The 14,968-nt window shown below is 35.0% G+C and overlaps 1 protein-coding gene across 1 annotated transcript; it reads left to right on the top strand.

Annotated features, from left to right (window-relative positions):
• LOC110268451 lies at positions 5,632–6,847 on the top strand. The gene is made up of 4 exons (XM_021114615.1): positions 5,632–5,777; positions 5,888–6,416; positions 6,638–6,689; positions 6,755–6,847. Exons 1-4 carry the CDS (start codon positions 5,632–5,634, stop codon positions 6,820–6,822), a joined length of 795 nt encoding a protein of 264 aa, XP_020970274.1. The 3' UTR covers positions 6,823–6,847.

Consider the following 14,968-nt stretch of genomic DNA (forward strand, 5'->3'; position numbering starts at 1 on the left):
AACAAATTGAAGTTTATAATAGTTTAAGTGAGTATATACATGATGGAACTCAAAGGATTGAAGAAAGAACCACCAAAGGATGAAAATTTGGTGATTTTGGGCAAAATGATGCATGTTGCATCGATGCAAGGCCTATTGCATCGATGCAAACACGACCAAATTGCACAAAAACACGTAAATTTGGCATTTTTGAGCAACAAAACCCCACTTTTTCATCATCTTCAACCTCACAACTCATATCCCCACATTCAAACCTCCATAACCTCCAAAACAAGCTCACATATAGCTTCATACAACTCACAAAACTTAGATACCCACTACAAACAAATTACATATTTGAAGTCCCCACATTCTCCTCTACAAAACCCATAAAACAAAATTATCCACAATGCCTAGAATCAAGAGAACCATCAAGAAGTCAAAAGGCTCTTCAAGTGTAGTTCCACCTCCAAATGATCATCCTTTGGCAAGGTACTTTGCCTCTAATGAAGATCTTCAATTCTATGAGGCAAGGCTCGCCGGAAGAAAGGAAATTCCTCCGAGGTATTTGGATCCGACCCTTCTTGTCATTCATAAGTCTGATACTCTTAAGGCCATTCTAGTTCATCAAGGCCTCATGGATTTTGTTCAAATTAAGAGTAAATATTATCCGGATTTAGTTGCCATAGCCTATAGTACACTCATGATTGAGATTGATGAGGAAGATGAATCAAATTTCACATTATTCTTCAAGATAGGAAGAAAGGATTATAGGCTAGATGGTGATGAGTTAGCCACCATTTGGGAGTTGCCAAATCAAGGTGACTTGTTTCAAGGTGGTAAAACCCCAATTGATGAATGGGGTTATTCAAAGGACAATGCCATGCATTTGTTCAATCTTGTACAAGGAGCTCATTCCAAAATTAGTTGCAATTCAATGAGTGCGGAACATAGAACTTTGTTATATCTAGTCACCTATGTATTGCAACCTAGAATATCCGGGCATGCGAATGTAAATGATGAAGATTTGATTGTCATGTGGGCTATGATGAATGGGATTAAGATTAATTGGCCATACTTTATAGTACAACATATGATTAGGCTCAAGATGAAGGATAGGAATGGTGGATTAGGATTCCTTTGCCTATGGTCTAAAGTCTTTGATTATGTTGGTATTGATATATCAAATGAGATTGCCAAGGAAGTACCACCTCAATCTTGTATCAACACTCATATTCTCAACAAAATGGGAAGAAGAAATGTTGATGAACAAGGTCCTCAAGAGCAAGCTCCTCCACAAGCACCTCAAGCTCAAGAACCACCCTCCTTGGTTGATGTAATGAGAGAATTACAATCCATCAACCAAAACATCCAAAGGATTGAAGTAGAGCATGGTAGGCAACTTGAAGCACTTAATCGTCGTGTGTCTCGTGTAGATCATCGCACGGGTCGCTTGGATCGTCGTATTGATGACTTATATGAGCATTTCGGCATCCACCTACCGTATGAAGAGGATAATGATGATGATGAAGACCAAGATTGATTGTCTCCTCTTCATCAAGTCACTTTTTATTGCTTTATGTTTATTTGATTATATGAATTGTTAAACTAACTCCTAGTAAGCTAAGGATTTCTATTATGGTTTAAATACTTTGATATTTCCTTCATAATTTTGTTTAATGATTAATGCTTGTATGCTTATTTGGTGAATAACTCAAAATAGGCTTGGTACCCCTATTTTAAGTTAATGTGCATGCCTTGATATATTTCACTTCTTTAGGGGGAATTATGCATGCTTGTTATATATAAAAAGAGGAAATCAAATTCTTTTTGAAAGGGGGAATATCTCATCCTTGAGAAATAGAGATATTGAACTTAAAAAAAAAAATTCATTGTTTTATGCATGCTTCTATGACACATTTCAAACTCCTTTCTTTTTGATAATATCAAAAGGGGGAAGAAAAGTTTGAGGATATTTGAAGTTTTGAACTTTTGAAAAAGAAGAAGTTTGAGGATTTGAAAAGAAGAAATAAGTTTGCGAAACAATGATTTCAAAAAGACTTCCGCTAAGCAAAAACTTTTTGATATCTAAATCGTTTTCTTTTTTAAGGTGTTATAATACACAATTTGAGAGAGCAATATCAATTGGTTCAATAGTGCTAAACTTGTAATCATACACTCTTCTAGAGAGTACTCATTTCGTCTCAACAATTCTTTGAGAATTGTTTTTCTTGTTACACTTTGTAAATTGGGGTGTGATCTCCAAGGTTGAGTCAAGAGTTATAAACCCTATAGTCGGTGAGGATACCAAAGAGGTATACTAAGTACTCAAGGCAAATCTTAGAGAAGGTATCTTTAAGTGGAGTGGGTTAGTATACGAGTGGTGATCATATATCGTGAGGTGTTAGAAACTAAGGACTCGGATTGTAAAAGGTTTTGCGCGAGCGCCTTGAAGCTTGGCAATAGTGGAACTTCTCAATAACGATTGAGAAAGAAAGTGGACTTAGGACAAGGATTGTGCTGAACCACTCTAAATAGCGTTTGCATCTCTCCAAACTCATCTCTTCAATATTATTGTCTTTTACCTTTGAGCAAATAAATTGTGATCGAAAAGTAGCTTCGTAAGTACTTAAGGAGTAGCTTAAGTCCGATTGGTGAAAAGCTTGATCAATTTATTTGAGTTGGTGTCTATTGGAAAGTAAAAGATCCTTATAAATGCTTAGCAATTGAGTTAAGCTCTTGGAAAAATACTAGTACAATAACACTTTTGTATATTGTCTTTAACTTTCGCAAAAAGATTCATTGTTGTTGCAATACTCAATTCACCCCCCCTCTTGATTAATTTTTCAGATTCTTGATGTTTTACTTGTTAAGTACAATTTTTGCTATAAATTAAGGCTTAGAGAGAGTAATTAGGAATGATATGGAGTTTGGACTGTGTGATTATCTGATATGAGATGCATTGCATTTCTTTTTATTAGTATGCAAGAACATAAGATCAATCATTCACATCTCATTGTTATATATGAAATTGTGTATTCACATCACTTGTGCAAGTAACATGTGGCTGGGGATTTCAAGTGTTTGGTTCATAGAACAAGTCAAGTGATCCTTGCAGATCTGAAATAGTTTTAGTTGTTCTGTTCTAATCTTTCTAAAATAGGGTTTTGCCGTTTTGGTTTGGAACTTTCACTGCTTTGCTTCAAAGGGGGGAACGAATGATTAGGGGAATTGGAGAATATAAAGAATGATTGATTTTTTTATTTTTTTTGATATGTTTTACTTTGCTTCAGAGGGGGCACGGAGTTTGTATCTAAATTGACAGCAACACTGAAGATTAGAGTAGCTGGTAGAAAAGGTCGACAGAACGTAACATTTTGCATATCTAATCATTTATATTAGTGTGTTCAAGAGGGAAAATTAAGAAATTATATTTACTTTATATTATTTTAATCCAATAGCATAAGTGAAGCTGAGAAATTAAGGGAGAGTGAGAGCAAGACTTTCAAAGAGTCTTAGTTAACTCTAGTTTGTCTTGTTGGCTTTTTTTTTTAATTTTGTATCGCAATTGTTTGAAAATTCTAATTTATGTTCAGACTGAAGAGATCACAGTAACTCAAGAAACATTAAAAGAAAAGACCAACACACCAGGAATAGTAGTGTCAGAAGTTGCAAGTGCAGCCATAACTAAAATACCAGGATTGCCACAATATCCCATGCATCATTATCCAGTGGTTCATCCTTATCGACCTTATGGTGGAGTCCTCCCCATTCCATTTCATCCTGTTCAAAATGGCACGGCGTACTTCAACCTTTAACCTTCGACTGCCGGAATTACATCATATCCTCAGTTTTTCCATGTCTCGCCTTATTCTAGTGGACCCAGTGATACGAATACATGGGTTGGACTTTTGCATGATGTCATCAAGAACAAAAAGCCATAGACTTATAATCTATATATATATTATACTTTAAATTTTCTCCATTTTTGGTTGGCATAAGATCAATCATTCACATCTCATTGTTATATATGAAATTGTGTATTCACATCACTTGTGCAAGTAACATGTGGCTGGGGATTTCAAGTGTTTGGTTCATAGAACAAGTCAAGTGATCCTTGCAGATCTGAAATAGTTTTAGTTGTTCTGTTCTAATCTTTCTAAAATAGGGTTTTGCCGTTTTGGTTTGGAACTTTCACTGCTTTGCTTCAAAGGGGGGAACGAATGATTAGGGGAATTGGAGAATATAAAGAATGATTGATTTTTTTATTTTTTTTGATATGTTTTACTTTGCTTCAGAGGGGGCACGGAGTTTGTATCTAAATTGACAGCAACACTGAAGATTAGAGTAGCTGGTAGAAAAGGTCGACAGAACGTAACATTTTGCATATCTAATCATTTATATTAGTGTGTTCAAGAGGGAAAATTAAGAAATTATATTTACTTTATATTATTTTAATCCAATAGCATAAGTGAAGCTGAGAAATTAAGGGAGAGTGAGAGCAAGACTTTCAAAGAGTCTTAGTTAACTCTAGTTTGTCTTGTTGGCTTTTTTTTTTAATTTTGTATCGCAATTGTTTGAAAATTCTAATTTATGTTCAGACTGAAGAGATCACAGTAACTCAAGAAACATTAAAAGAAAAGACCAACACACCAGGAATAGTAGTGTCAGAAGTTGCAAGTGCAGCCATAACTAAAATACCAGGATTGCCACAATATCCCATGCATCATTATCCAGTGGTTCATCCTTATCGACCTTATGGTGGAGTCCTCCCCATTCCATTTCATCCTGTTCAAAATGGCACGGCGTACTTCAACCTTTAACCTTCGACTGCCGGAATTACATCATATCCTCAGTTTTTCCATGTCTCGCCTTATTCTAGTGGACCCAGTGATACGAATACATGGGTTGGACTTTTGCATGATGTCATCAAGAACAAAAAGCCATAGACTTATAATCTATATATATATTATACTTTAAATTTTCTCAATTTTTTGTTGGCAATTTGTATTCGTTCGTTTCTATCAATATATTATTATTATTATTATTGTAAAGAAATATTTTATTGTTATAAATGTGACACATTCTTGTACTCATTTCAATATTTCATCATCGCTTTTATTCTCCAATTTTCTGTGACAAAAACAGAACAGAGGGTTCTGTTCTGAAACAACAAACAGTTGAAATGGGTTCCTCTGAGAAAACGGGTTCCTCTGGGAATATGGGTTCCTTTGATGATGCAGCACTAATCGAAGAAGGACCTCTTCTGATCTTCAGGTTCCTCTCTCTGTCTCTCTCTCAAATTTCATATCTTTTTGCCTTGTCTATGATGTTAGTTGCTACTTTGGCTTTTTTTTTTTTTCTGATAACAACAAACACAACTATGGTAACCCTAATCATGATAAGTTTAGGTAGGAATTGTGTGGATTCAAGACAATGCAGGTTGGCATTCCCACTTTATTTATGGGAATATCGATTGTAAGCTTCTTTTTAGGACACCAATCTATAGGTTTCTAAAACCAGGGGGAGACCCATTAAAAGAATTTTCCAGGTTTTGGTAGCATCTGCCCTTGGAGTAGGATTTGGAAACTTGTCTTGGAAGATGATTCAGATCTTTGGGATGAAATATTTGAGGAAGCTTTTCTTGGCAGGATGAAAGCAATAATTGACTTGAGATTTAGGGAGTTAACTGGTACTGTTGATGTGATGAGCTCGATTTCATCATTAGGGGACACTTTTGCCATGCTGAATGATGTTCAGGTTTACTTGAATAGACCTTCTATGGCTGGTGGAGTTTGGTTTTTAGAATCCAATTCTAGAAAGACAGGAGCTGCTTCTTCTGTGTTTAAAGTCTAGCCTAAGAAAAATGAATTTCAGACTTGTCTTAATGCCTATTTTGGTCCTGAAGTAAGTTGGATCAGGGATGCAGTGTCTCTGCTATATTGATGGCACTGAAAAAAGAGCTTGATAATTTATATGCCTCTATGGAAAATGGCGTCAAGGAGATTCCAACAACTGTCATTGTTGAAAAATCACTTTTTATTGGACGATTGTTGTTTGCATTTCAGAACCATTCGAAGCATATACCCTTGATACTTGGTTTTCCCAGATTTTGGATCCGTGGAAATGTATTTGTTATTGGGAACGTCCCTTCTCTGGTGAAACATTCTAGATTTGGATCCAAGCCTTCAGGCTCTGATAGTCCAGGAAGACAAACAAGCCTTGGCTCTAAAAGGCAAACTTCATCTGCTGCACCTGCCTTGCTTGGAGCAAGAGAAGGTACCACCCATGAATTGGAAGAACTCAATAGAACTATAGGGGATCTTTGCATTAGAGCTTACAACTTATGGATATTATGGCTATCTGATGAACTTTCTGCCATTGTCTCACAAGATCTCAAACAGGATGATGCTTTATCTTTGAGTACACCCTGGAGGGTAAGCACATTTGCTTTTATAATTCGATGTATGTAAATGAGTTAATTTGTTACAATTTTGTAGATTTACTTTATTTCTAGTTAATACTGAGACAATTTGAATTAAAATATTTTTAAAATAAGTACTAGATCTCAATTATCATCTCCTTTACAGTTATATATAAACAGATCTCATGGAGTAATAGATCTAAGAAACTTGCTTTTTTTTGTTTGCTTGAACAGGGCTGGGAGGATACCATAGTCAAGCAAGATCAGTCTGATGAGAACCAATTAGATATGAGAAGAAGAAGAAGAAGAAGGATATTGCTATTTTTTAAGGCCTTCGGCATATCTATCTAGAGTGGAAGCATGTTATGACATTTCCTTTTTTTTCTTTTTGTGGTGATTATTCTTTATGTGAGAACTAGCTCAGGAACACAATCATCTAATATATTATTCTTTATTATTAAAGTTTAAGGGACAGAACATCTTTATTATAGATTCTCCTAACTTCAATTAATTTAAAAGCTGCACTCAAATTATAGATTCTTCTAATATATTACTCTTTATTATATTTTTATATTTGGTTCAAAGGCAGTGTATGCATTGCCGTTAGACATATGTAAAGTCAATAATCAAATTCAACATCATAGATTAAAACATGTGTGTATATATATAAAACAGAAAAAAAAAGACCTGGACAGGGGCGGAGTTTCAAATATGATGGTATTTACATAATTGAATAGATTCACTTGTCAATCTATAGGCAATAAAGAGCTATACTAGCAGAAAAATCAAACTGCAATAATAAAAACATAGAAGTAATAATAATGGCCAAGAAAACCCACTTTTAAAAATAAAAATAATTATATCTCTAGTCAAATGGAAACATTAAATAATCCGGCAAACAAATACGAACACAAACGTAAACAAAATATAATGCGTATGTCACTAGACGGTTTATATACCCACAAGAAAATAATAAAAACAAAAATAATAAAAAATAGAATGTTCTAAATCTAATCTTGTGGGAATTTATAATCATCACGATGGTGATTATTATACAGCTTTCTAAGATTTTCAATGGCATTTCTTTTGACCCTATACTCGGTCATATTGTGATTCTTTGACACGAGTGAGACTGCAATCTTCATTCGAACCCCATCATCAACCTAATAAAATTTGAATAATTACACATTAGGCTTAACTACCTAAATATAAAAGAAAGAACGAAGAACAAATTAGTGCATAATATTACCTTTATGTTAAAATGATCATCTTCAAAACAAGCTATCATCCAATTTGCAACCCACACACCCGCGTCATTCCTACATATCGAGCAAGCTATATTAGAGTATTATATAATTGCATAAATTTCATATCAATAACCACTAATTATACGATCTTATGATCCAGCTTCGAGGGTGGGAAGGCCTTCTGGCTCTTCAAATTCAAATTGTGAAGAAATCAGATTTGGAGTGGTCTCAAAGTCATAGAATGAACGATCTTCTAATACCTTGTCCAAATAAATGGCCTGTTTATGTGTATGTCAGAGTTTACTTGTTTAGTCATATATGTTGATAATTAAAAAAAATATACAGTTACTAATTTCAAGGCTGTCCTCTTTCGCTTGAACTGTTTCTCAATTGGAAATGGGTGTAACACCCTAATATTCAAATCCTTATGCTCGAGTCATAAGACAATGATAATAAGGTGATACGAATCTCAAGGTGAATTTTTAATACATAGTTTATAAGTATAATTGAAAGGAGTATTAATCGAGAAGCCTGAAAAGGAGAAAAAAATAAAATCGTGAAGGTCGTAACGCTCACGTATCGACAAAAAAAAGTAAAGCGTGAACTGAGACGATATAGAGATAATCTTGTCGAGAAGAATAAGATAAAATAAGATATAGATATATGACATAAATAATTAGCCACTAGTCGCGACTCGCGAAGTTTAGGCCGGTTAGGGTATAGTATAAAAGTAGTTTGACAACTATATCTCCTAATCTCACCCAAATGATACACAAAGGCCTCTATAGGAAAATTTTCAAACGGATTAAATACATAGCATGAGTTCTTTAAAAACAAAAGCGTAGAGAATCTAAGCAAAAGTAAATAAGAGATCTTAGAGGTCTTCGCCTTCTTTCAGACAAACCACAGCTCATTGCTGAGCACGTGGACCTGCATCTGAAAAAAAAAGAGATATATACGGAATGAGAACCCCCGACCCATGGGTTCCCAGTACGGTAAAAGTACCAAATAAATACAATGCATTGTAATAAAAACTCACTAAGCATCCTAAACTTCCTTTGACCCAATATTCACTGTATATTCTCGCTAATCCATAAATAGGTAACTGTCATAAGGAAATGCTAAATCTAACTTATCTTCCTCATGCTTTCCATCTTTCTCACTCTCCAACAAATCAGAATCAGAATCACAAGCAAAACCATTACCAGCTGTTCTATCTCAGCAATCATATATCAATACTTCATATCTTCACCTGGAGCAAGTGAAATCACTTTACTGCGTCTACCCAGGGAACTCAAATTATCTCATTTTCTACCTGGAGCAGTGAAATCACTTCACTACATCTACCCAGGAAACTCAAATTACCTCATTCAATAATTATCATTTTAAATTAAGCATGTCATCACTCCATCTCAACAAGAACAGCCCTCAGCATCAACCGACACCAGCATGAGGGGCCTCTCAGTTGTACAAACACAAGCAATACAAACAAGTAATACACAATAAGGTACAAGTAGAACAAGTAGCACATTATCAGGTAATATAGCATATATGATATAGCAATCCAAAACAAATAGGCAAACCCAAACAATTCAAACATATGCAAATGGTGTATGCCTGCCCTATGGCTGATGATATCATCTGTCGGTTATAAAGCCAACCCGACATGTTCTGGTAGCTAACCATTGGACAGTCCCTATGAGCGCGCATCCCCAAGCTCAAAATCATAATCAATCAGAATAAAATATCCATGGGGAGAGCTCATCCGGAAAGGTCTAAGTGTCCGGCCATATCTTACGACGTAGGGTCAACAGAATCTCAGATCTCAACCTGGAGCAAGTGGAGCTGACCCATTACATCTACCCAAGGAAATCCGAAACTCAGATAGTTTCACAAATCTTAAATCAACCTCGACTGGGAGCAAGTGGGGGCTAACCACTGCATCTACCCAGGCAGGTATGTATCACCTCATCTCGGAGCAAGTGGAATCAATGCCACTGCATCTACCTAGGCAGTTATATCTCACCACGTCCCGGAGTAAGTGGATCAATGCCACTACGTCTACCCAGGAGGGTGTATCACAATCAGGTTCATATTTAATATCAATCTCTTAATCATTATCATTCTCATCAACAATCTCGTAGTCATCATCATTCTCTTTATTAGTCTCATAATTATCATCATTCTCATTAACAATCTCATCATTAATCCTCTTCTTATTTCATCCACAGAATTTACCAAGCTTAAGTCATCGTTCTCTACACTTATAACCACAATTATCCCTTTTATTCTTTTACTACTCTCGCCCTTGATTCAATACCCTAAAATTAGTAAAAAGATATTGAGTAAGTGTCACGGAAGGTTGCAAGCTTGTCGGGAAGGTAAAACAGTTAAAAACGAAGTATTCTTTGAAAAACAGGGCAGTGTGCATGCGCACAGGGTTGTGCGTACGCACGCCCAGAAGAATTTTCATAAAGTGTGTGTGCGCACAAGGCTGTGTGTACTTACAGAAAGTAAATTTTTCATTGTTTAGTGTACGTATAGAACGTGCGAACGCTCCCAACAGAACGCACTTCTTAGCGTGTGCGCGCGCACAGGTCTGTGCGTGTGCACAGCTTGCAAAACTTCGTAGGTTGTATGCGCGCACAGGGCGTGCTAGCGCTCCCAACAGCAATCATATCCCCGTGCGTGTGTGCGCACAAGGCTGTGTGTGCGCACACGAACCAGAAATCACAAATTTTGCAACATTCACAGAATTCAAACTTCGACACCAAACTTTAAACGGTCATAACTTCCTCTACAAAAATCAATTTTTTACAAACTTTATATCAATTTAAAGCCCTCAAAGCCATCTTTAATTTAAAATAAGTTTCATTCAATTTTAAGCTTTGAGGCTCAAGTTATGATCCGTCAAAGTTGGCCTAAAACTCATTTTTACCAAAACCTTGACAAACCTCAATTTTTAAAACATACTCTTTTCAAACCTCTTCTAATCCAACCAAAACTTTACCAATTCAACCTGAACCACATTCCAATTTCCTTATTCAATCCACCACACATCAATTCTCTATTTTCATCGATCTTAACTCAATAATTCAATTCAAGCAACACTCAAGCTTTCAAGTTCAATAATCAACAAAACCTCATACTCAAATACTTATATATCACTATCAATCATTCAATCACCAATCATCAATCATATAGTTACCGTCCCTACTTTTTCCGGCCTCCAGCCCAAAATTCACGGCCTCCAGCCCAAATTCACAATCCAATACATATTCCACAAACTATTAATCATTATCTAATTTTATCAAATTTCTCAACACACCAAATATACAATTTCACACAATTCTCAACTCAATCATTAATTTACATAACACATCAACTATGCATATTAATACTAACCATTTTCATAATCCAAACCTAATCCTAGGGGCATCTAGCCTAGGAATTCTCATCACACCACACGGTACTTAAATGAAACTTAAACTGTACCTCTTGGACCCAAATCAATTGAGTCTCTTCTTTGGAAGTCTTCACCAACCTTAGCCCCAAGCCTCACCAAAACTCCGCAAGCAAGACCAACCTCCCAATTGTGCACCAAAATCAACCAATAAATTTTCACACTTATAATCAATTTAGGGTTCATGAAATTGATAAATCACAAGGGTTAGAGGGTTCCTTACCTTAACCCACGAAATTAATTGATGGAACTCACCAATGGCTCATACTAGAGCACTCCTAAACAATCAAAATCATAAAATCACTCAACAACAATAGCCAATCACGTTTTTAGAGGGAAAAATCAAAGCTGGGCAGAGAAGAACGAAATATTCACCATAATACCTAGATAGAATCAAAGAGGGCAAAAAGAGCGACGCGTGGCCATAAACGGCTCGTCGATTGGAGCTCCGTACGTAGCTCAAGTTATGGTGATTTGAAGATCAAAGAGAGTTAGGGTTTTGATTCCCCTTTTCTTTGTTCTCTCTCACCGTGGATTACAAAAAGGGGGGAAGAAATGATGCTGAAATGGCTTAATAAGGTTATATATATGTTGGGTCTTGGGTCCACTTTGGCCCGGTTCACTTGGTTTAGCCCGTTGGCCCACTTTTGTGCCAAAACCTTTAAGATTAGAGTTTTAAATCGTATTTTAAATATTTTTACTTTCCCAAATTATAATTTCTCATTTTCTAACCTTATTCACTTATAATTAATTTATTCAGCTGTAGTACCGGATAGATCTCAGCCGGTACTGCTGGTCAAATTCCCAGCATGCATTTTTACGCAGAAAACTATATTTTCCGACTCAGAAAAATCCACCGAGTCCAAATATCATATTTAAATCCTCAAATTCTGATTGTTAAATTTTCTAATCATATTCGCTCATATTTAATTTATTATTTAATTAATTATGATTTGACCGGGTTTTACAATGGGTCTAGCAAAATGATTTGGCTTTTAACACGATCAATCACTACGAAATACCAGTGTTCATGACCTTCGTCAGTAGTTTAAGATACAGGGATAAAGACCTAATCAAGAGAAAGTCATTTTAGTTATTAAAATTATTTTATGCCAATATTTGCTAATATGAATTTAAAATGATATAAACTTACTCTTTTTAAGCAGTCAACTTTGCCCAAATAAACATCTGTGATACAAGACGGCAGACGGTTGGGATCCAATTTTGTCTTCTCTGACAGCTACATTATTTCAGCCACTAGTTTATATGCGCAATACAAATAACAACTACCAATATTATTTTAGCATACACTCCTATATAGTTACCGCAAAAGTTGTAGGTAAAAATCAATAACCACTTTCTCTGGTCAACTCTGTCTTCATCATATCTGCTACTAAGTTTAGCACAAGAGAAATGATTGACTTTTCTGGCATCAAGCTCCTGAATACATCTCTGCAAGCTGTAAGCTCTGAAAATACTATATCCTCCTCGTAGCTGCCAAAGATAAATTAACATAAATAAAGATAGCTAAACAAATCAACAACACCGTTAAAAAATAATATTCTTTTTGAGTTTACTTACTTATCCATCAAATAATTACCATACAAGTATACTACAATTGCAAGTTTAGTATCGTCCAAACCCATCGAAGCTGTTGGTCTAAAACATCAACAACACCGTTAAAAAATAAAATTCTAATTGAGTTTACTTACTTATCCATCAAATGATTACCATACAAGTATGCTGCAATTGCAAGTTCAGTATCGTCCAAACCCATTGAAGCTGTTGGTCTAAAACAGACTTGCACCCACTAAATATATAAAAAAAACTATTATTAGTGAAATAATAATAATAATAATAAACTACTTATTACTTAGTACTCACACTAGGTAGCTCTAATCCAGGAATATTGATTGGAGCAAGTGAATTTGTTCTCCTTTTTTTAGCAATGGACAGATCTGTCTTGGCCTTCTCAAAACAGCATAGCAACAATGGATTATTCGACACACTACTTTGTTGGTTAAGAGTCTTAGAATTGGAACCAAAGACCTTAAACACCTTGAGGGAGAGCTGACATTATTTTCTAACGGTTGAACAAGATATTGGACTATTTGAGTCAATTGCTTAAGAGAATTAGCTAATGAGTCTAAAGTCACTTTGTCCTTCAATGATGGATTGGGTTCATTGTAACATTAAAAAGGTTAACAAGGATGTTAAAATAAAGATAACCATACCCAAAAATAGCTGCTCTAACTGCTTTAATTATTTAATTTCTAAGTTATCCTATTTAGAAAAGAGGTCAATTTATAGGCTGAATAAAACATAAAAAATATTCACATGAATAATTTTGGAACAGAATAGCAGTGTTAAAAAATATGAGCTCTTTGCTAATAAGATTCACTTATATAAACTTCAAATATTTTATAAACAATTGGTTTAAAGAAGCAGTTTCCTTACAATGGAAGGTGCTTACTGCTTAAACCAAGGTCTAAAACCAGAATATATAAATGGCTGCTAGGCTTAGTACTGTCAATTTGATATAAAATATATTTTGATGGAAATGCGAAAACAAAGGTCCAAAATCAAAGTATATTTTAAATGGGTATTGGCATAAAATTTATAGCATGCTCTGCTTATTAGACCATGTATGACAAAATATATTATTCATCATAATAATATGGACTATATAACATTAGAACATTGCATGCAAGGTCAAAATCTCATTTTATTCACTATGAAAAAGCCAAAGTCCATTTAGCTTTTACATAAAAGAATACAAAAATATAATTAACTTGAAGAATATGTACAACTAACTAAGAACAAAACTCCAAGATTCAGATCAATAGCACAAAAATTCAGATCAAAGTACAAAATTAACTCTGAAATTTGAAAAAAATCAATAATAATTAACTTAACAAAAACAACAATCAATAATTCTTCCTGTTAACAACAATTAACAATCAAAGAAATTAACTCAGAAAAACAAGAATACTCATAGAAATTGAATGAAGGAGGAGGGTTGGAGCGCGGCAAAACAGGGGATCTGTGACAAACAAACAAGACCGAGGAGACGAGATGCGACGCCACATAAGTTGCGACGCAAGACGCATTACAATGGAGGAGGCGAGCTTGAGCAGTGGTACCGGCAAAACAGGGGCAGTGCAGCAAAATAGGAATGAGACAGAGACAAGTTGTAAAGCGAGACACGTTGCGACGGAGGAGAGGAGTTTGAGCAGTGGGGATTGCGGCTGGAGGAGATGCGACGACGGCGCCGATAGTGGTGAGGATGCCTAACTGCTATTCTGCTCTAATGGGGTTTTTACCTTTTAGGGTTGGGTTTGGTCTGCTTTTGGAGAAAGAAGGGGGAGGGGGTATTAACTATTAGCTGCATTTGTCTTTTTCCTTTTTTTATTTTTTTTAAAAGAATCAACATAATTTCTATTTTATTCTTTTAATCGAAGATGTGAATAAATATACTCATTATCAAAAAATCATAGAAGACCATTGAGAATAAATTTATAACACAAGAACCCAACAAAAAAAAAAGTACGTACTTGTTCAGAATTTCAGTTGGTTCTTGATAGATTTTCATGTTAGGAATAGAACTTGCCTCAATAGAAACAGCTCGATTTTTTCTTCGCGTTTTTACCATTGTAATTAGCTTTTAGTGTTATGTGTTTGAGAAAAAAATACATAACAATGATAAAAGAGAGTTGTTATTATATATCAATTTACGCTAAATCTATATTAAATGCAAATTCATTCTAATTATTGACAATCTAATTAGTTTATAATCAACATGAATAACACCAATTATATTATTTATAAGTAAATCATATATTCCACTAAAATTAA

The sequence above is a fragment of the Arachis ipaensis genome, chromosome B10, assembly GCF_000816755.2.
Source record: "Arachis ipaensis cultivar K30076 chromosome B10, Araip1.1, whole genome shotgun sequence".
Classification (NCBI taxonomy): Eukaryota; Viridiplantae; Streptophyta; class Magnoliopsida; order Fabales; family Fabaceae; genus Arachis; species Arachis ipaensis.

Bases quoted from the DNA above. Each gene is read 5' to 3' on its own strand.
- LOC110268451 (XM_021114615.1), top strand. From the start codon at position 5,632: ATGAAAGCAATAATTGACTTGAGATTTAGGGAGTTAACTGGTACTGTT. The intron at 5,778-5,887 runs GTTTTTAGAATC...TTGGTCCTGAAG, and splicing joins TCTATGGCTGGTGGAGTTTG to TAAGTTGGATCAGGGATGCA. The intron at 6,417-6,637 runs GTAAGCACATTT...TTGCTTGAACAG, and splicing joins CTTTGAGTACACCCTGGAGG to GGCTGGGAGGATACCATAGT.